Genomic DNA, 22,407 nt, shown 5'->3' with positions numbered 1-22,407 from the left:
CGGCCCATTAGCAGTTTGGACTGGATATTTCCTTGTTGCAGAAAGCTGTCCTAAACTGAGCAGTTCCTGACTTCTACCCAATAGATGCTAGGAGCGAGCACCAGCCCCTGTTGTAGCAAGGACAAATGTCCCCAAGATCACTCCTGGCTGAGAAGCACTGATCGGAAAGCAGCAATGATGAGCTAACAGGACACCTACCTGAGCTCTGGTTGGAGCAGTTGGAAGGAGTGAGGAAAAGCAAGTCGCTAACACTTCATGAGGGTCATGGGGCCATCAGTGTCTTCTGGGAAGATGAGATGTGGGTTAGAGAGCATGGAGGGGAATCTTCCCAGAAAAGGATGAGAATATAGTGAACACCTTTGGATTTACGGCTCCGATGTAGCTCCTATCTGTGAGCCCTAAGGAGGAAATGAACGTGTTCCATGACGACCTGACAGTCGTGTGTTTCATCTGCTAACTTCACTTCCTTTGCCTGACCCAATTCACTGCTCAAATGAGTCACCTACTTCTTAATGGATCTTGCGGTGCCGATTTCAGTAATCATCCTTAATACGTGCTGAGTTTTTGCCACATGAGAAATCAAGAGTCCAGAAGGAAACACCAAATATATACAGTGAAGCCCTGGGCAGGGATGAGGCACTGGCACTGTGTGCTTCCTCTTCCAAGAATTCTCTGACAGCTAAGCAGGTGCACTCTAGGACTCAAAGCTTCTAGTTAACTCCCTGGCTTTTCGGACAAAAGTGAAGACTCCTCTCTAAATGAGGGATATGAGGAGGATGAACGTATCAAGATTGCCTGGCGTGAGTAGAACTGCAATAAATTTATGAGGTGGTATTTCAACACTGTTCCTTTATTTTCCTACTACTTGTATGGCCTTGACCAAAGAGTAATCCAGGCTTACGAGTACGAGATGAGCGTGGTGTACGGGTCAAGCCGGGACCTCCACCTGAACAGCAAGACCACATTATAATCCATGTAGAGTGCGCTAGCAAAAAGTGGATATGATGAAAGGCTTTCATTCCTTGATGAAAATAGCAAAAATGTGGCTCAGGGAGAAGTAAAAGAGTTATGCATTCAAAAGTAAGGAACTAGGGGCGCCTGGGTGGCTCAGTTGGTTAAGCATCTGACTTCGGCTCGGGTCATGGTATCGTGGTTCGTGGGTTCGAGCCCTGCCTCAGGATCTGTGTGGACAGCTCAAAGCCTGGAGCCTGCTTCAGATTCTGTCTCCCTCTCTCTCTCTGCCCCTCTCCCACTCACACCTTGTCTCTCTCTCTCAAAAATAAACAAACATTAAAAACAAAAAAAGTAAGGAACTAAACATCCCCATGACATAAGTTCCAACTGCACAGATCCCTTGGTTCCCGTACAAAAGAGTGAACACTGCCAATCACCGCGAAGAGAAATGTGATGGTCCCTTGTGCTCAGCCATCCACACATATGATCAGTGAGGAACTGACAAAAAAAGGACTTGGAACTCTAGAGTGTAAGACAAGGCACTTTGTTTTTAATTCTATCAGATTCTTCAGAATTAATCAACGTCCGGGGTCCTCTGGTCATCTGAAGTTGCGCTGGGCACCGCTCGGACAAGCATCAGAGGGCTACGGTCCTGAGTAGACTCCTCGGTGCACTCTCCCCACCTGTCCATGTGCATTCCGACTTCTCGGCAAACTTCCCGCAGCATGACCAGTGCGGGCGGCCTGGGTGACCTTTGTGTCCGTGGCCACAGCCCAGGTACCCACCTGCATGGTGGTTCAGAGAGGAGACAGAAGACAGCCATTAGAGTGAAGTCCAGAAGTTCACCAGGGAAACTAAAGCTCCTGGCAACGTTTAGCCTCATGGATGTGAAAACGTTTAGTAAGAACCCGGTGAGAACAAACTGTCGCCTCCATAGCAGGAGGACTCCCAAGGGCTGAAGACGGTCAGTTAAGACTGTCAGCCGAAGTGCTAAGAAGAGTGTTGTTTTAACATTCTGCTGACTCAAGGAGATGAGCTGGTTTGGATTTTCACTGAAAAATAATTGAAATAAGAGAGAAGGGAAGAGTGGCAGAAGTAAAAAAGAACGTAGTGCCTGTAGTGTTTATGCAAAACAGTGCCTGAGCCCACCTTAAGGCCCGCCATCAGAGCACAAACACAGTAGAATACTTTAAAAGAAATAATTAGATCTCTTGCCTGAGCTGATGCCCCTACCCCCAAGGAAAGAGCCAGACCTTCTCCCCATCCCTGCCTTGCTTGGAATTTCTTTAAGGTTTTAAAAGGAACAGAGTGGACTTATAGTTTTTAAGTGCCAGGCTGCGGGAAAGGGTACAGATGGAAATCGAATGTCCTGGGGAGGAGCACAGGGCTCATAAGATTGGTGAACTGTATCAAAACTAAAAGAACTCCGAACTTTTCAGCTTACGATTTCACTTTTCAGAATAGAGGTGTTAAGTGAAACTTCTAGAACTGTGGTATATTTACAGGCACAGATTATATTCCCAGCAAGAAAGTCTATGTCTGAACATCCTAAACCTAGTGGCTGTGTGGTAGGTGACCCCCACTGCTGGGAGACAGGCCCACAGGGGCAGGACTTGGAGAGCGAGCCTCCTTACCTGGCATGGTGCCTCCACAGGCACAGCGAGCAGTTTTCTGGCCTCCGCTGGAGCAGAACGTGCAGCAGTGAAACACGCCTGTGTGTGAGCGATGCCTTTTCCTCACGGTCACAGTGAATGGTGAGCCCTTCAGTGTTTAGACCAAGAGCAGAGAACAGTACCTTATGAGTCAACAGGGGTGTGCTGAGCGTCACATGTGCTAAATGCTGTGTAAGTCCCAGGGCCTGGCCGTGGAGGACAGGGACCACAGCAGGGAAACAGACTAGGGACGGTAACTAGCTGGGTGCTCAGCTGGACGGCGCCAGGGACAGATGCCGTGAGAGTCGAGGAATGTGTGTGGCCCTTCTGGCACGTGGCCCACCTGATACACGAGTAAACCCAATCTGTGCTCCTGCATCACAGATGTCACGGTCTTCTCCGTCCCGGAGGGGTGTTGGTGTGCTGCAACCCCGAGGCTGGGCCGTGACTCCCTTCCTTCCACCCGTCCCCCCTGGACATATCCGTTTACCCATCCACTTAGTCTAGGTCTATGAGGATACAGGCAAGGGAGAGAAGTGAATAATTCTCAAATTAGAAACTCTCCTACCTGCCCCTTTCCTTCAAGAACAACTTCCACTCTCCAGTTTCTATCCTACGTTAGACCACAAATATTTAATAAGTGTTGCTTACGTGCCTGTCCCTGAGTGGGAACCGTGCTGTCTGCAAAAGCACCAAGCAGAGGAGTGTGGCACCTTAGAAGCCTTTCAAATGTTCCATCTCTCTTCCCTTAAAGAGTATATGATCTATTTTAATCTTTATTTGTTTTTGAAAGAGAGACAGAGTGGGGAGGGGGAGAGGGGCAGAAAGAGAGGGAGACACAGAATCCGAAGCAGGCTCCAGGCTCCAAGCTGTCAGCACCAAGCCCAACACAGGGCTTGAACTCACAGACCATAAGATCATGACCTGAGACGAAGTCAGTCGCTTAACCGACAGAGCCACCCAGGCGCCCCTAGTTTATGATCTGTTTTTTTTTTAAACATTTATTTATTTTTGAGACAAAGAGAGAGAGAGAGAGAGCATGAACGGGGGAGGGTCAGAGAGAGAGGGAGACACAGAATCTGAAACAGGCTCCAGGCTCTGAGCTGTGAGCACAGAGCCTGACGTGGGGCTCGAACTCACGGACCACGAGATCATGACCTGAGCTGAAGTTGGCCGCTTAACCAACTGAGCCACCCAGGTGCCCCTATGATCTGTTTTAAAAACAAACCAGAGTTCAAAGAAATGGGTTCAAATTCTGATCCTGCTATACAGGGAATGTGTATTTCAGCAAGTTTGTTTCTCAGTCCGAGTGGACAATGATCGCTATGCCTGAACAGTTTGGAAAAAAGGTGTGAGAATGTCTGCAAAGGGACCTGGCCCACCCCAGCGTGCCGTAATCAGACAGGCAGGAAGTGGCTGCTGAATAGGAGTCTTCCTGGTGCACACGCCACAGGCCCAACATATCACGACACTATGGTATTTTATTGTCCCTGTCAGTATTGCTTTCTGGTCGGGGAACACCTGTGACTACTTGAGATTCTGTTGGACATGCTGAGTATTGCCCAATTTTTAAAAATTTGTAATCTCTAAACCAGAAGGTGTTATCCTTGCTGCGGAGGTCGTGTGGTAACCCTGGTAATGGCTAAGCACGTATGTAAAGAGTGACGTGGGCAGATGGCCAGGCAGAGAGAAGACTGGTCAGTTGAGGGGAGAGGGCCTAACTCTCCCAAACTGCGTTACAGTAAGTTCCAGTACGTCCGGTCACAGTCCGAAGAAAGCTGGAAAATCCCGAGCTAGATTATATTGCTTGAATGTGTATACTTGTTCCCAGGCAGATTGCCCACTGTGACTGAGGTATCTTTCCCGAATCAAGAAGTCTCCAACTGGGAGAATGATGAAAGGCAAGCCTAACTGCCAGGAGGTACAGTAGGGATAGAGTTCTTCTGGTCACCAGCATCCTTTAGTAAGGCTAAAAGTAGCAAAGTCTGGGTCATTTCTAATGTGAACAGAGTAAAAAAGAGAATTCTATTCGGCCCCTCCATACAGCTGATCCTATGAGACATGTCCCCGCATCCTGAGATGGTAGAAGCCAGAGGAGCCAAGGGGAAAGGAGCCCAGGGAGGCACACACGTGGGTCCCACTCACTTACCTGCACATGCTGCTCTTTGACGCAGACCAACACGGTATAGATGCCAGGCTCCTTGGGAGTATAGGAGACATAGTACGTCCCGTCCTTGTTATCTTGTACCAGCGTTCTGACCGGACTGAATGCACATGGAGTTCAATAACCACTCACTCTCACAAGCCCGCCGCAACTGCCCGCTACTTGAGGGTGTAAACTCTACACCATTCAACCCGATATTAATTTGAAATATCCCCCAGCAGGACACTTCTTCCACTGGTCTCAGAAATTAATTTTACAGCAGAAGGGAAGCGGCATAAATGCTGATCCAACCTGATGTACAGATGAGTTCCTTGAAAGCGTTACTGTGTTCTTTGAGGGGTTCCTGTTGTAACCTCCCGCTCTCCCCTCTCTCCTGATTCCAGAGACATAAAAATACACTCCCAGCACAATGTAGTAGCAAAGTGGGGCTGAATTTCGAGAAGGGGGCCATTCAGTCCAACACAGAATATTTTTCAGACAATCTGAGGGGCAGAGCATTGAGTACTGGCATTAAACCCACACAAGAAAACACATCTGCTCCAACAGGTCATATCACATTTTTTACAGCGTCAGGGGAGTGGGATCTAACCATGCAGTTATATCACTACTGGGAAGGGCCTCAAGTTTCCAGTTTCATCACCCCCTATGACCCCTGACACCTGACTGTGTAATACAAACCTGTCTTTCTTATCTTTGGGGACTACAGTGACGTGCACGCTGTCTCCTCCCCTGCCCATGCTCTCTCCTGCTGCATCCTTACAAAGCAGGGTGAAAGAGGCTGTCTGTTTCTCCCGGGCTCTGTGGAGATCTGCAGAAGATAAACACTCAGTCCTCATCTCAAAGGCCAACCAGTGGTGACTGCATCCCCAGATCAGACACCATCTCGCTTTTTCTCTTTAGAACAAACGGTTGTGCTTCCTGTTTACTGTGATGGCCCTGCTTCCTTTTTCTTCTCTTCTGGCTCTTTCCCCTAGAGCATACCTCTTGGCACTCCCTCCTGGCAAGCCTGGTTGTCTCTCAGCCAGTAGCTGCTCTTGGATCACGCAGGATCCTGAACCTGAACCTCAGCCCTAAGGGAGCTAATCCTAAGGACAGACCTATGTATTCAGAGAAGAGAAGCTCTAGACCCTGTGAGAGAAGGTAGTAGCCCCCAAACCGCTCTCCCTGAGCTGTGGATCATGCTGGAACAGGCAGGGGGGTCGGTTAATCAGCTTCGAATCTTCGGCACTCCCGCCAGCATGCTGCGGGGAATATTCAGTAGCTACAGCCTCTGGTCCAGCAGGTGCAACACGGCTTCTTAACCTGCGGTTCATGAGCTACCATGTGGTCTTTGGAGAGGCTTATGAAGGGTCTAAGAATCTCCTGAAATGGTGTGCCCAAAGTAATAGCTGTTCCTTGGGGAGAGATCATTCTCAAAGGGATCTGTGACCTCCAAACAGTTAAGAATTCCCGCGCCAGAGTCAGCCTGCCCCTACGGTACCGTCTTGCTGTCAGGACAGATCTCTAAACTATATGTTTGAATGACATGCCTCCTTTAGGGACAGAATGGTCAAAAGAAATTGTTTCTCCCCCTACTGAATGGAATGCCTATCATAATCTTTTCAATGCTAAGATGTGACTTACATGAGCCACAAAGAGCATAGAAGAAAGTACATTATAACCCTGTCTTCCTCACTCCTCCGAAACTCTCTTCAGAACCAGATCCAAGTACTCTGGGGCCTGCCAGTCTCCTCTCCGAGCAGGCAGGATTTCGCTCTGGCCTATCCTGTCGTCTTCTACGGGCACGGGCTCCTCTGTCATCTGATAGAAACAGCACGCTCCTTGAGGTCCTTGCTAGTTACTACTTTGCTCAACTGGAAAAGGGTCAAGCCTCACCCCTGTATGGGCTATGCACCAGAACGAAACAGAAAGAAACGGCAAGGGAGGGGTCGCTGTCCTTCGGACCGGTATGGCTCTCTCCCTTGGTAAACCAGTCAGGAGGAAGCTCTTCCTAGCTGGATGAAGGCCCCGGCTGAAAAAGCCGTACCTCTTTCAACACCATGTCCCCATCCACTGCCCTCTCAAATGCCTTCCTACCTTCTCCTTGAAGGACACATTTAGCTGGATCGACCTCTTTCGTATTGATGGTCCCATAAACTTCATAGCCACGGCACCGGCCTGCTCTCTGCTGAGGAGAGAAGCGTATCTTATCGTTTACTCCAGGATGGGCACTATATTCGACTTTGTTCAGCTTCGTGAGCCGTTCCACTACCACCCCCTTGGTGATGAGGATCTCCAAGTCCGAGCCACTGGTCAGCAGGTGCTCAGTGAACTCCACGCCCGTCCGCATGTCCGCCAGCAGCTGCTCGAGCTGTGCCTTCTGCAGCTGCAGGGAGTTTTCCTTCTGGACCCGGATGTCTTCCAGCTGCTTCAGCAGCCTGTCCCGGTGCTCCTCAATGGCCTTGACGTAACCCTCGGAGAACGTTCGCACGTCAGCTGCCACAGCCTCCACTCGCTTCTGGAGGGCACTGTTCATCTCTGTGATCTGTGCCAGGGCTTCCTCCAGGGCCTCCACGTGGGGCTGGGTGCCTCTGAGAAGCTCCCGCACGGAGTCCCCGTGCTTGTGGATAACGTTGCTGGCGAAGTCGTAGGGGTGCTCCCGGTGCTCGCCCACCACGCAGTCCCGGCACACTGGCCGGTCACAGAGCTCACAGAACAGTCTCAGCTCCTCTGCAGGGTGCACGGGACACAGAATGGGCTTCCCGATCCTGCTGTAGCCTTTCAAGTCTTTTAGGTCCACCACCGTGTGGTAAGTTGTTTTCTTCTGCCGCCTAGGGGCAAACAGAGCCAGGATCGGGACATCAGGGGACAATTCAGTTGGGAAACAGTCGGGCAGTTTCAAAAGCATGGGCGCTGAAGTCAAAGAAACCTGAGTTCGGTCCCTTGCTCTAACCTCTTACTAACCACAGGGTCCTCTCTGATTCCAGTTCCTCATCTGTCCCAGGGGGGATAGTACCTACTTGAAAGGGCTACTATATTGAATAAAGCAATAGTGGACTAGGGCTCTCTGGCCTGGAACGGGACTCTGCCAAAGGTTGCGACACTAAGGCTATGTCCTGGAACTTTCTCCGAAGAGTGAATTTGGCAAGTTTCAACAACAGCCATGGCCTGCTCCTTCAGCAAGCTAGAGGTGAGAGCATGGTGGTAACCCAGCACCAGGAGACAGAAACTATGCAAGGGGACACAGCAGCACACCCTAGGCAATTAAAAAGTGTCTGGCTGGCCGTGACATTAAGTCTCCCTAAGATTTAGGTAAAGCATTTCCATGACCAGCGCCTCCATCACCCCAAGCAGCAAGCTAGAATTTTCCTCGAGTCATCGAAATTATTAGAAAGAGTGAAATCAACGGTCAGTGGGATCACAGTTCTCTTAATTCCCCTTTTCTGTGACCTTCTGGAGTTTCAAGGAAATCTCTAGAAAACCTGATGACTGTTGAGCGATCCCCCCAGTTAGCATTATATCAACTTGGAGCTTACATGCCTATTCTGGCACCAGAAATGTGGCTGTAGAGAAAACAAGATCAGCTGTTTGATTGGCAGCAAGGCAGTCATAATTACCAGTTAAAAATAGACTGAAGACTACTAACTTGTTCTGTGGGTGAGACCAGAAAACAAATGGAAGGCAGAATTTAGAAACTATTTTAAGCTAATCCTAAAATCATGGCTATTTTCTATTCTGATGCCCTGGAATGGGGGAGAAGGTGGACAAGGGACAAAGAGTGATCCATGTGGCAAACTTCACCAAATGCCACGAAAGACCTAAATCTGCACCCCAACAAGCACCTACCGGCCCACCTCACCAAGCTCCAGAGTGACTCTAGTACAAGGCAAAGGCTGAGGTGGGGCACCGCCAAATAGCACCTTATGCTGTTTGGAGGGCAGCGTGGATTAGCAGAAAGAGCACAGAATGCAGCCAGAAGCCCTAGATGTAAAATTCGGTTCTGTTACGCACTCCTTCCCAGCTGGCGGACCTTGGCAAATCACAGTGTTGAGCTTCAGTTTCCTCAAATAATAAATGGGAGTGAAAACAGTGCCTGCTTTTCTGTAAGAGCGGCAAGGCATCAAATGAGATCAAGGCCAGGGGCTATGCTCTTATATTCTTCTGTTTAGCCAGCACCCACTACCATTATCCTTTATACAAAAAGCGATTAATGACCCAAGGAAACTGTGAATGTGCTTCCCAAACCGCAAAAGGACTATGCAAACCTTTGATTCCACCATTACTACAGGTATCATGTAAGGGTGCAGGAGTTAACTACCATTCTAGAGTATTTATCACAGCATATATTGCTGTTTGACCTTACATGGCACTTGAGAGCGCTTTCCTTCCCATCTGTTCACAAGGGATTTCTGGCTTGACACCACTTTTTTTTTTTTTTTTTTTTTTATTCTGCTCTTAAGCTACACCAGGTGGGATATCCCATCTTTACCTATGAGCCTGGCAGCAGAAGTGGCAGAGGTTGGCTCTGCAGGTCTGACATCTCTTCTCCACTTCCCTGTCGCTGCACAGGTCACACACCAGGCCCTGGCCTTCCCCACGAAGACTCTCCAGCATCACATCATTCATGGCCAGGTGGTCTATGGTTAAAGCCTTCACTCCACCCATGGGCAGGTCCACCTGAGTGTCACATACCGGACAGAGGATGCCGATCTGGGGCTGCAGACTGGGTGGCTTGAGTTCCTGGAATATTGACCCCTCAGAGCTTGTGTCAGAGTCGCCCCCTCGGATGTCCACTACCGAGTAGGGTTCCAGCTGCTCCAGACACGTGGTGCAAACTGTGTGCAAACAAGGCAAGAGCCTGGGGGCTTTGAAAAGCCCCATGCACAAAGGGCAGTGAGTCTTGCCTGAGTTCCCAAGTGCAGTCCCACTGGGGAGTTTGCCCACGAAGCCCAGCAGCGGCTTCCTGTTTTCTGACATATTCCCCACGTTTGTGCCCAGTATCAGGAAAGGCTCTGGGTAGTTCTATAATAAAGTAGTAGGTGATTAAGCCCACCCAAAGAGAAAGTTTCCAGAATTTGAGCAGAGACCATGGGGTCTCTCTCTTCGGCAAAGCAAAGGGCAAAATGATAGAAGAGTCAAAGGAACCACCCACGGATCTATTTAGGAGGGCCTCCTCCTTTCCATGGCATCCCATACCAGACGCACCCACGCCCTCCTCTGCCCCCAAAGTCCTCCGCCCCGGAAGCACTTCCAGGTCTAAATCCTGAGCTGGTCCTGATGCCAACTCCTGGACCCCTGCACCTCTCCCTTCCTCCACTACCCGCCCCCCTCCCGCGTCCCGGCCCCCCTCCGGCCCCAAGGGTCCTGCGCCCGACACGCGACAAGCGCCTCCCCCGCCCCCGCGTGATGAGGTGGGGAGGGGGGCTCCCGCTCCTTCCCTCGACCCGGCCCTTCGCGGACCGCACACGGCGGGCAAAGGAGCTACGAGTCCGGCCGGCTTCTCGGCGGCGGCCGCCTCCCCGACACCTCGGCTCAAGGTGCCCGATGGCGCTGGCCCCACCTCGCACCAATCCCAGCCCGGTCTACTCAGGCGAGTCCAATCACCGTCCGAGAGGGGCGGCCTTCGCCGCTGGGGGTCCCGCCTCCCCCCAGAGTGGCACCACCACCATCCAATAAGGTTTGGAAATTCCACATCTTCGCCGGGCCACTCCGACGGGGAGGGGAGGGATCTAGCTAAGGGCCGGGGGCCCGGCGGCAGGAGGGCTAGAGCGGAGGGGAGGAAAAGAGCGAGGCTGGAAGTGAGCGGCATAGTATAAGCAGCGTCACCCTTTTACGGGGACGATCCCTCTATCGCTGTGGCGACCAGAGAGGCCAGAGGACCACTTAAAAAGCCCCGCTGGTCTGCCACGGGGACGACCTCCTTTGCGCCCTCGGATTGGGCCCACGGACCCAGACCGGGCCCTTCCATTGGCGGGTGGCGCTGTCAGTTGCTCAGCGCACAGCTTGCTGGGAGTTGTAGGACGAGGGGTCCTCGTCCCAGAGGCTTCGGACGCTATGAAGGACGTTTCTGCTCGGCCGGCCTGAGCCCACGAGTTCCCGCCTGGGCCTCCTCAGCTTATTTTAGTCCAGGAATCCCCCAGGCTCAGCATGCAGGTTACAAGAGCTTCGTTTCCCGGGGCTCAGGGCCCCGAGGTTCTGGGGACCCGTCTGGGAGACCGTTGAACCGAGGGCTGGCTTCGTGGTTCCCTGGGGTGAAGAAGCCGTTGTGTGACCCGTCGGGGCCAGGGGCGCGGAAGGCCAGAGGGGTTAGGTATTTGTCACCCAGAAGCCTACAGTTCCGTACACCAGAAACGGGGCAAGTTTGTCCGGCTGTTTTGATCAGTCAGTCCAAGGGGTGCTGTGACTGGTCACAATGGGAGAGTGGCTCCTGGCCAAGAGGGAGGGAACCCTTTGTGGGCTCACAAAATAATTGGGAAGATGAACGCGACAGGCAGCCTTGGCAATTTCTTTGTCTCCTTCTTCAAGTATCCTCACCAGGAGTTTCCTTATTCGGCCCTGTGGGGGCTTTGCCACACCCGAGATCTGGGACCTGTATCTCCACAATTTCCAGAAATGGTAACCCTCTAGCTGCTTCCCCTCCACTGTTCTATTTCCAGTCCCTTAAGCTTGTCCAGTATGCCCGGTTCTCTCACTGCTGGTTTTGTTCCTGACTTTCCCTAGTTGATTTGGACCCAATGGGCAGCTGTTTCATTGAGTTCATGCTAGAGGCACACTTAGCCTGGAACCTAAGCTTACAAAAATAACGGGATCTGAAACCCAAAACAAAATAACACTTGACTTTAGAGTATGAAAACTATAAACGTTTTTAAAAATGGAAATGTTTGGCCATTTCCAAAATACAGCATGGCAATGAGTCCAATGCCACTGTTACATAAAAATGATTTGTGATTTCTAAAAATGAGTATGACCACGAAGGTCTTAAAAAATAGTCCTTACCTGGATATCTTCAGCTTCTCCTCCTCCTTCTGACTCAGACTCTCCTTTCTAGCATCTAATACCTTATGTACTCAGCAGGTAACTTGAATGGGGTGAGAAAAGCAAGACTAGCTGGAAAACTCACTCACTTTCTGCTTAAAAATCTATGGTTTGTCGCACCTCCTCTCACACCCGTCCTGACCGCCTTTCTTCTCTTCCTCAAGACCTTTGCTCTTTTACTCCAACCTCTCCTGGCTCTTCAAAACTTTGCTGCTCCTACATTTTCAGTCACTCCTTTACTAGCATGTTCTTTCTGCCAAGAGTTGTGATCAAGTCCTAAAGGGGGATGCACATCCCCCCTCGACTCAGCTGACTTTCAATTTAGCTGACTTTTGTGACTCTCACCACTATATTTCTCAAAAGAATTGTCCTGCTTTCTGTGTTCATCACCACCTATTTTTTTCCTCCCTCAAATAAACTAACTCCTCCTTTAAAAAAAAATTTTTTTTTCATGTTTATTTATTTTTGAGAGAGAGCACCAGCGGAGGAGGGGCAGAGACAGAGAGGGAGAAAGAGAATCTGAAACAGGCTCCAGGCTCTGAGCTGTCAGCACAGAGCCCGATGTGGGGCTCGAACCCATGAACCGCGAGATCATGACCTGAGCTGAAGTCGGAAGCCTAACCGACAACCACCCAGGCGCCCCAACTCCTCTCTTCTGTTGAAACTTTTCACTTGTAGATTACAAGTGACCAAGTCACTTTTCGTCAATATACTTTCCCCAATATACAGCCTCTTTAGTACTTACCATTGTTATGTACTTCCTCATCCTTAAAACTTGCTTTCTTTTTGTAAATCCTCTACTCTTCTGGCCTAATCTCTTGGGCTGTTTCTCACACTCTCCTTCCCTGGTTTCCCTTCGTCCTCTTTATACCCTACGTTTTTTTCTCTATTTGTCATGTTACGTAGATGATTCCCACATCCACACTTTCTCCCCTGAGCTTTGGTCACAGCTGTTCTAAATCTGCACTCATTGTGTCCCCATCTTCCTAAACCCCACGTACCTTAAACTTCATTGAACTTTTTCGCTCACTAAACTGTGCTCTCTGAACTTTCCTATTTTATTCTCTCAAGGATATCATTATTCCCCCTTCTCTCCAGCTTGAAACCTTATAGTGTTCCTGGCTTCCTTTCTCTTTTTCCATGTCCAGGCAGGTACCAATTTCTTTCCATGCCCACTGCCAACATCATACTGCATAGAATTTTAGGATGATACAGGACCCTTACCTGTAGTATTACGCCCTCACCTCAGATATTACGGTAGTCTCTGAATTATCCCTGCCCTCCATTTTTTTTCAACCAATCCTATGATTTTTCCCAAATTAATTCTAAAAACATGTGAAAACATGGTACAAGTCAGTCTTCATTCTGAAAGTTGCACTAGCTCCCTATCGCCATAGGATAAAATCTGGATTCCCTAATACATCGATAAACCTGGCCTTTTAGTTACCCCCCTAAACATGGTCAAACACACTTCTTGGCCTTTGCCAGTTTTGTCTGCAGAATTCTTCCACCTTTACTATTTAAACCTCCCCGTCCTTTGAGGTCAGGCCTGCTTTACACTACTGCCTCGAAATTCCCTGTTGCTTCAGAGCCCCAAATTTGAGCCCCAGTGGCTCTTTTCCTCTACTTTCCTCTTTTCAGTTTGTGTCACGTGGTAGTATTAAGTGTTTTTATTATGAATGTGTGTGTGGGTGCATGTATATATGTATGCACCACACACACGCACAAATACACTGTGTCTCTATTAAGATGAGGACCCTTGGGAACCAACCTAGTGCCTAATCAGTAGACATGTAATAAGGACTTGTTATTGGCGAGGCAGGAAATGATGATGCCCAATTAAGGAGGATAAACAGGACAACAGGCAACCAAGAGTTTTGTGGCTAGTGCAGACCATAGGTGATAATAGCGTGAGATCACAGGCAAGGATTAGTTAAGGATTCTCCTTTCCGAGGATCAGCTCAGTGTTTCATTCCATGCTAACAGACTACTTCATCTTTTCTGAGGACCCCAGGCAGCAAATAGTTACAGGGAAGGACAGAAGTCACAGGGTCAGAGGAATAGGACTGATGAAAGTGATCAGGTCCATTGGGGTATCTAAAGAATTTCAGCCCACTCTCGTAGCCCAGGACAGGGAAAGTACCAAAGGCAGGAAGGATGGAAAAGCAGGGTGATCCATCAAGAAATCAGGGCTTGCTTGGACATTTTGATCGATTAGCACCAGCAGAGACTGAGTGAATATACATAGAAGGTGAACCAGAGAGCTATGCCGGACTTACCTTTCACCATTAAACTTCTTTCTCACTCCCCATCCTTTTTCCTTCCTTCAAGGGAAAGAGAATCCTTTCTCCTAGGATCTGTGCTCTGAGGCCCAGCCTCATCTACCTGTTCTCTCTCCTCTGTCTTCATCCGTTCCTTTCTGGTGGACTTTTCTTTCAACTCCTGCTCATGCTTAAATCTCCTACCCTATGCCCCTCTCTAGCTCCTGATTTCCCGTGGCCTCTTAAAAAGAAGAGTCTACACTTGCTTCTCTAATTCTTGCATTTTACTCCTAAACACTAGGATCTGGCTTTTGCTGTCACCATTTCTCTGAAAATTGCTTTTGCCAGAGTCCCTGGTAACTTCCAACTTGTTAAATCCAGTGAATACTTTTCAGTTATGATCGAACAGAATTTGCTATCGTTTTTGTTTGTTTTTAAAGTAAGCTCCCTCCCGGAGAGAGAGAGGGAGACACCCGTCGTGGGGCTGGAGCTCAAGACTTGGAGAGCCACATGCTGTACCAACTGAGCCAGGTGCCCCTGCTTTCAACGCTGCCTCATTTCTTGAAACTTTCTCTTTCTCCTCCCTTGGTTGCTATAACACTGTTCTCGACTTTCCTTCCACTTCCTGCCTCTCTAACCAATCCTTCTCTTTCTCCCTGCAGTGCACTATTTCTTCCACCGGGCTCTTAACTGGTATTCCCCAGGGTCCTCAGCCCTATTTAAAAAAAAAAATCTTCATCCTCCCTGATGGTTGTGAGATTTGGAGGTGGCGTTTATAGAGCACTAGCCCATGTTTTATATGGGAGCTCTTTTTTTTTTTTTTTTTACTGTTATCATTATTGCCCACATCATATCTCTGAATTTACTCCCTCCCTTCTATGCCTATTATTCCTGCTTTTTAGTTCAAGTCCTTACCAGGCTTTCTTTGGATTACTAATTAGTGTCCCTGTTTCCAGTCCATTCTCTATGACCCTGTCAAAAATCTTCCTGAAACCCTAATTTGGTCATGATCTTCAGTGGCTATTCAGGACCTTCATTTCTTCATCAGATATTCTTTGAGCACCTGGAGTATGTTTTCCCCAAATGTCTTTGTGGCTTGCTCCCCACTAGAACGGTAATGAGGGCAGGGACTTTTGACTGTGTGCCCAGATACATCATTGCATAGAGCAGAAATCCCTGCTTTCATGGAAGCTATCTTCTAGGAGGGGCTTCCCTTAACTCTACCTTTCCCTCTGCAACTTCGGCCTAGGCAACCTCATTCCTCCTACTGCCTCACCCTGATTTTTTTTTCCCCCTAAAAGAGCCTGATTCCTAAAAGAGTCTTTAGTGCCATCTAGTGGAAGTAGCTGCAATAAAATGCTCTCCTACTTCCAAAGCTTAGCACACACTTCTATTTTGCTTATTTTGAACTGAGATGGGTAAGAGAAAACTTGGTCCCATTGCATTATGGCTGCTTTGCATTTTATCTAGAAATTTGCCGTGGCTTGAGATGTTTTTTTTTTTTTTTTGATGTTTATCTTTGAGAAAGAGTGCCCTCGCACACGAAGGGAGGTGGTCCAGAGAGAGAGGGAGACAGATAATTTGGCACAGAGCCAGATGCGGGGCTTGAACTCACGAACTGTGAGATTATGGCCTGAGCCAAAAGTTGGACACTCAACAGACTGAGCCACCAAGGTGCCCCAAGATGTTTCTAATTGTGAGATCTAATAAGTATAAATAGTTCCTTATAGCTGAGATTTTACGTTAACTGGGCAGCTCTTCACTCTTGAGAAGGTGTGGGATGAAAGGCCTAGAATGATCTGAGCTTTGGAGCTCTCCTTGTGTAACTACTTTCAGGTCAGACTGGAACTAAACGACTCATAAGATCCGTTGTTACTTATTACCCACCGTTTCAGAAAAAATTCTCCACAGTCTTCTTTAACATCTCACTTGACTCCTAGCTGCCTGACCAAATGCTCTGCGCTGACCCCAAACACCCCATAGTGGATATAGTCAGGAAGCTGCACCCAATCTTAATTGGTTTAGCATAAATATAAGCTATTCTTAGATTGTACTTGATTACACACTTTATTCATTTTATTCATTTTCTGTGAATTCCTTTTTCTGTGTTTATGAAATAATAAAGCTCATTATTAACCTTTTTTGAAATAAATGTTTTATGAAGCACCTGATAGATTAACATATTTACTAAAAAATTAATGTGGATAAACACGTTGTGATTAGATTATCTTTTATATAAGTTTATCTTCCACATAAAATATACATAAATAAATTGGGTAATAATACAAAGAAAATGGCACATTTTGAGATTGGATTTTTTACTGCGGATGGTGATAATTCTTGTGATTAAAATTAGAGCAGTAGTTGTGAATGTTCTTAGAGAACAGATACTAAAAGGCATGTTTTAAGTGAGTAAACAGACAACAAAAATCACACCTGTATGCACAGAGAACAAACTGGTGGGTGCCAGAAGGGAGGGAAGGGGGGAAGGGCAAAATGAATAAAGGGCGGTGGGAGATACAGGCTTCCAGTCTCGGAATGAATGGGTCGCAGGAATCAACGGCACAGCATAAGGAATATATTCAATGATACTGTAATAGCATTGTATGGCGACAGATGGTAGCGACACTTGTGGTGAGGATAGCATCATGGTTAGACTTGCCGAATGACTGTGTCGTATACCTGAAAGGTAACATTGCGTGTCAACTACACTCAAAAAAATTAATGAAAAAGAAGAAAAAATAAAAGGCATGTTTTGCACTCTTTATAATATTGCATTATAATTTAACATATGCTATTTTTTTCCCTTAGGATTCTTTTGTTATTTGTATTTAATGAACATGTCAACTTGCCAGATTAATCACGAAACTTTTGATGTAGAAGAGACCCTTTGTCTGGACTACATTTGCCCCAGATATCTTCATGGCTTGTTCCCTATCAGAATGGTAAGTCTCTGAAGATAAAGGCTATTGTCTGTGGTGTTCTCTGTGTATTCACAGTATCTAGATGCATGTCTAGCCCGTAACTGGAGCCCAATAAATATTTATTAGATGGATATATGAGAAAATTGAGGCACAGCTAGGTAAAGACATGGCCTGAGGTCACATGAAATTACTGGAGAACTGGGACACGAATCCATGTCTTCTGACTCTTACTCTGTTGAGTTGTTCAGTATAACAGCTGGTCTCTATTCAGTACAGCTTATTTATTCATTCATTCATTCATTCATTCGTTCATTCAGAGAGCATGAGCAGGAGAGTGGCAGAGAGAGAGAGACTGGGAGAGAATCCCAAGCTGGCTCCACGTTGTCAGTGCAGAGCCTGATGCGGGCTTGATCTCACGAACCATGAGATCATAACCTGAGCCAAAATTAAGAGTCAGACACTTAACCAACGGAGCCACCCAGGTGCCCCAGATCGGTACAGCTTTTAGTTCAGGCACCTGGGTCCCCTACCCTGAGCTCTTTGCTTTGAAAGGAACTACTCAGGCTCCTCTGCAGTCACATCCCTACCCAGGGGACAGGGAATACTAAGAATACATTATCCCACTCTACCCCCTTCACCTTGGCCCCAGGAGTGGTCAAAGGGCAGCTGCTGGGGGTGGTGGAGCTTGATGGAGTTTGTTGGGATGTCCTCCATGGGGTGGAAAGAGAAAAACAATATGGGATAATGCCTCTTTTTCTCCTTTTGCTCCTGGCCCCCCACATGTTAGGAGTGGGCCTGTCTCCATAGTAAATCTAGTTGTCCCCAAGTATTAAATGTCATTTAAATCAACACTGTGTGAATACCCATATTGTGCCAGACACTGTGTTGGGTATTTTCAAATATATTTTTTCATTTAAATGTTATCCTTATTTAATAAGGCTCAGAAGTAACTTGATTAAGGACCCACAACTAATCAGGTGTAGAGCTAAATGCATAACCAGTATCCTCAGGAAGTGTTAAGTGTTCTACCCTTACCGAAACACTAGTGTGTGTGTGTGTGTGTGTGTGTGTGTGTGTGTAGATTTTTTTTAGTGAGAAAATAATGTTTGATCAAAACATGTGAACAGTTTAAAAGGGTGTAAGTAAATAGTAAATCTCATGTGCCAGGCCCTGAGTCAGAAATAACCAGTTAACAATTTCTTTTGTTAAAGATACCCATATATTTTAAAACTTACCACCCACAATTTTGAACCTTTTTATTTGGAAAACCTTAGATATGAGCTATACATAGTGGAGAGAGAATAACAAACCTCCAAGAATCTATCATTCGGTGTCACCAGTTCATAGCATTCTCTCATTTTTATTTCATATATTTCCGCCACTGTTACTTTTATTATTATTTTTATTTGTTGGGGTATTTTAAATCAAGTCCAAGATATCATGTCATTTTATTAAATTATGTTAAGATTATATTAATATACTTATTTGGAAAGGTTTAATTATAAATATGGAAAATATTTTGACTTTTCATGTAGAATTCTTAATTTGAAAAATACCATATATGAAAAAAAATAAATTAAAAAAAAAAGAAAAATACCATATATGGTTAAATACTAATTTAAATCCTCTCCTTCATTTCAAAGAGGACTCGGATGGGAGCTAGGCATTTAAAAATGGTTTTTGTGACTATAAATAAAACTTATATGTATACAGCCTGTGTTATATCATGCTGTTTTCTTTTCAGGATTCTGTGGGACTGCATATTTTTTTGTGATAGTCAGGCCACTTTCTGTTCTTTTCTTTTCCCTTCCTTCGGAAGAGCTGTTCAAAATGGTAAGCAAATAAATGCCTTTTTTCCTTCTCGCTTCTCTGAGTGATAGAACCTGAAAATGATGAATATAAAAGGGCAGATTATGATTTAATGTGGTGCCTTTTCTAATTCAAATGACAGCTAACTTTTCTGAGCTGAGGTGCACCCACATCTTGGTAATAGCATTTAGAACATGAGTAGATTATAATATATCATGGCTTAGAGAGAAGCCTATACATTACTTCCAGGAATGTTGCTAGGAAATCTATATAAATAATGTTCCTGGTTGCCCAGAAATCTATATAATCTCCACCAACTGAGGCAAAGCCCAGTTATTTATTTCTACATTGACAGCAACTATTTTTTTCTTAAGTACCTATTTTCTAGGTAGCATTCCAATCTGCACTGCATTTTAATAAATTCTTCACTTTTTTTGCACAGTGTGCAGGACCTGAAAGCTTTTTGTCCTTTTATTAATGAGGAGTTCATGGTGTTTTCAGGAAACTCTGGTGTGATATATCCTTTATATTCTTCAGTGTTCACGCCTCTCTTTTAGACAGAGTCCCATCAGGAAAATCTTTGGAGTGATACTCTCTGGGGGGTTGGACTGGGGAGGGGGTCCTTGGGGAGGCTGTTCCTAAATATCTATATGACAAGAGCTGAGAGGCAGTGACCTGGGTGGAAAGAAGACTCAGAAACTTGGTTGCACAGCAAAAACATTTTCCTCATGTACATATCCAGCGTGGCTTGGTGCCGCCACTGTCTAGACTTGTGCTGTCCCACATGTGCCTTTTGAGCACTTGACATGTGCTTACTACAAATTAGAAATGGTCTAAGTGTACAAACATGCCTGTTTGAAAAGATTTATAATGAAAAAAGGAATGTCAAATATCTCAAATGTAACGTTTTATATGGATTGCATGTTGAAATGGCCTATATTATAAATATACGTATATTTTAAAATAGACACTTTATTTTTTGGAGTAGTTTTAGGTTCCCAGCAAAATTGAGCAGAAAGCACAGAGAGTTCTTACAGATCCCCTCTCCTCTCACGCACAGCCTCCCTACCATCAGCATCCTGTGCTAAGGAATTACCTTTGTTGTAATTGAACCAATATTGATACATCATTATCACCAAAGTGCACAGTTTTCATTAAGGCTCACTCTTGGTGTTGTGCACTCAGTAGGTTTTGACAAATGTATGATGTCATGTATCCACCATTACAGTATCACTCAGAGTAATCTCACTGCCCTAAAAATCCCCAGTGCTTCGCGTATTCACCTCTTCCTCTCCTCACACTCCTGGAAAAGCCCTCATCCTTTTACTGTCTGTGGCTTGTCCTTTGCCCGATGACTATCGCTGGAGTCATACGGTATGTAGCCTTTTCAGAGTGGCTTCTTTCACCTAGTAACAGACATTTCAGATTCCTTCGCATCTTTTCATGACTTGATAGCTTATTATTATTATTTCTTTTGCACTGGCCACTGTTGCAATATATGAAAGTGATAATCTTTTCATAGAACTCTAGTACATAAGATCTATTATTAAGCTTATTTTCACTTGTTCCTTTTTACTTTCGTAATGTGGCTTCCAGAATAAAATTGTGTAGACTGCTTACATTAAATGTGTGCTGAACAGCACTGCTCTAGACCTTGGTAAGACGGTGTCGTTGATAGTTTGTCTTCAATAAAATCTTCTCATTCCAACGCCTGCCTAAATTTTGCTGCCCCTACAAAGAGCATTCTCCATCTCTAGGACTTCTATACTTTGGGTCGGTCCCTCTACGTTGCCCCCAAACTACTTGGGATTACTATGGTTCTCCCCCTACCTTTCCCAAAAGAGACTTATGTTATTTAATTCATTTTGTCAGGACCAGGTGACAACTGATGAATTAGGTCCTTTATCACTCTGTTGGGTTCTCTGGAGCATGTTCATTATGGTGTTAATTATGGTGGCCAAGTGGCTTATAATAAAAAGTTTTTCATGGAAGATGTGACCCAAAGACTTAGGAATGAACTTTTTTTGGTTAAAAAATCTTTGAATTTATCTTACTTTACATTTAGAGAAGTAGCTAATACATTAATATTGTTTCTAGAAACTAATTGGAATAGGAATTCATTCTGTCATAATCTGATTTATTCCTCTTTGTGTTAGATCTGTTCATCCATCATTCTCATTGGGAGTGATATTGCCCACAAGAAGGCAAAAATTGGTTCTCGGGGTGTGAAAAAATCTTTTTTAAAGTATAAAACATAGGTATTATATACACATAATATATATAATGTATATGTATGTATAATACACATATATGCACATTACAAAGCCAAATTACAGCTTATCTGTGTATAAAGTTTCCTGAGGAGGCAATTAGAAAAAAAAAAGTCTGAAAATTTTCCTTAGGGGCTTAGTTATGAAAGATGTGTTGAGAGACACTGGTTTATCTGGGCTAAATATTCCCATTGCCTGCACATTACAGCAGAATGTTTTTATGACCAGTTAATCTTAAAAGTTTCTCAAGTAGGGAGGGGAGGAAAAACTGGAGGAAAGATCTAGAAAGATTTCTATTTACAGATTGGAGGAGAAGGAGCATCTGAAGAATGCTAGAAATCCCAACTGATCAACAGTTATTAACATTTTGCCAGATTATTAATTTTTTTATTTTTTATTTTTAGAGAGAGAGAGAGCGCACAAGCAGGGGAGAGGGGAAGAGGGAGAGAGAGAGAATCCTAAGCAGGCTCCACACTCAGCACAGAGCCCGATGTGGGGCTCGATCTCACAACCCTGGGATCATGATCTAAGCTGAAATCAAGAGTTGGACACTCGACCAACTGAGTCAGCTAGGCGCCCCTGCCAGATTATTACTGATTGGTTGATTCATGCGTTCATTCTCTCTCTCCCTCTCCCCGCTGACCCCCTCCACCACTCCCTGGAGTAGCTGGGCGGTAGTATATGGCTGTTCATTGCACTAGTTTTTCAAGTGTTTTCTGGGTGTGAAAATTTTCAAAATAAAAGGTGGGGTAAAATGTCATCCTTCTGCAAATCCTATCTTTACCCACTTCGGTACCCTGATTCTACATGGGGACCCTGTTGAACTAAGTTTCTTGGTCAAGTGTTTTCTGTCTCCTTTTGTCTTTTGCATATATTCCTTTCTTCCTGGACATATTATTTGGCCTCTTTTTCTTCCTTTACCCACAGCCTTTGCCTGGATAACTCCCAGAAGTCTTTTAAGGTTTGACTTCCTCCAGGAAGCCTTTCGTGACCACCCAGCCCCACTTAAGTCTAGGTTAACAGTCCTCCATATATTCCCTTTATTGTGATTGCCCTTGTCGTATAATGCCAACTCGCACATTAAACTTGTCTGTCTTCCCTGGACTGAGTTCCATGAAGGCAAGGATTATGACTTCTTTTATTCATCTTTTTTTCCTTGTCAGTTACCCCAGGGCCTCACACAGTATTTATTAAATAAAGCAACAATTAATTTTTCTATGAGATACACATTTGTTTTGTATAATTGCATACAAAAGGGAAAACAAGAAAAATTAAAGAAGGCATTGATGTTTTATTTAGCTTATAAAGCTGTACTGCTGATAATAGTATAATATCAGGTTAGACTTTTATAAATATTAA

The 22,407-nt window shown here is 45.7% G+C and overlaps 1 protein-coding gene across 1 annotated transcript; it reads right to left on the bottom strand.

Annotated features, from left to right (window-relative positions):
• Positions 1 to 1,482: 1,482 nt before the first annotated feature.
• Positions 1,483 to 10,044, bottom strand: TRIM45 (tripartite motif containing 45). The gene is made up of 6 exons (XM_047872061.1): positions 9,239 to 10,044; positions 6,847 to 7,580; positions 5,449 to 5,578; positions 4,756 to 4,870; positions 2,589 to 2,715; positions 1,483 to 1,739 (listed from the first exon to the last, which is right to left on the bottom strand). The coding sequence occupies exons 1-6, from the start codon at positions 9,724 to 9,726 to the stop codon at positions 1,591 to 1,593; spliced, it is 1,743 nt and encodes a 580-aa protein (XP_047728017.1). The 5' UTR covers positions 9,727 to 10,044; the 3' UTR covers positions 1,483 to 1,590.
• Between the last annotated feature and the right edge of the window lie 12,363 nt (positions 10,045 to 22,407).

The sequence above is a fragment of the Prionailurus viverrinus genome, chromosome C1 (genome assembly GCF_022837055.1).
Source record: "Prionailurus viverrinus isolate Anna chromosome C1, UM_Priviv_1.0, whole genome shotgun sequence".
NCBI lineage: Eukaryota > Metazoa > Chordata > Mammalia > Carnivora > Felidae > Prionailurus > Prionailurus viverrinus.
Note: the sequence above shows the minus strand (reverse complement) of the source record. Positions and strands in the feature narration are given on the sequence as shown.

What these genes read in the sequence shown, in the direction of transcription:
- TRIM45 (XM_047872061.1), bottom strand. Translation starts at nt 9,726, where the DNA reads ATGTCAGAAAACAGGAAGCCGCTGCTGGGCTTCGTGGGCAAACTCCCC. An exon ending in CCCAAAGATAAGAAAGACAG is followed by an intron (nt 4,871 to 5,448) that starts GTTTGTATTACA and finishes ATGTGCATTCAG; the next exon opens with TCCGGTCAGAACGCTGGTAC. An exon ending in TCAAAGAGCAGCATGTGCAG is followed by an intron (nt 2,716 to 4,755) that starts GTAAGTGAGTGG and finishes TAAACACTGAAG; the next exon opens with GGCTCACCATTCACTGTGAC.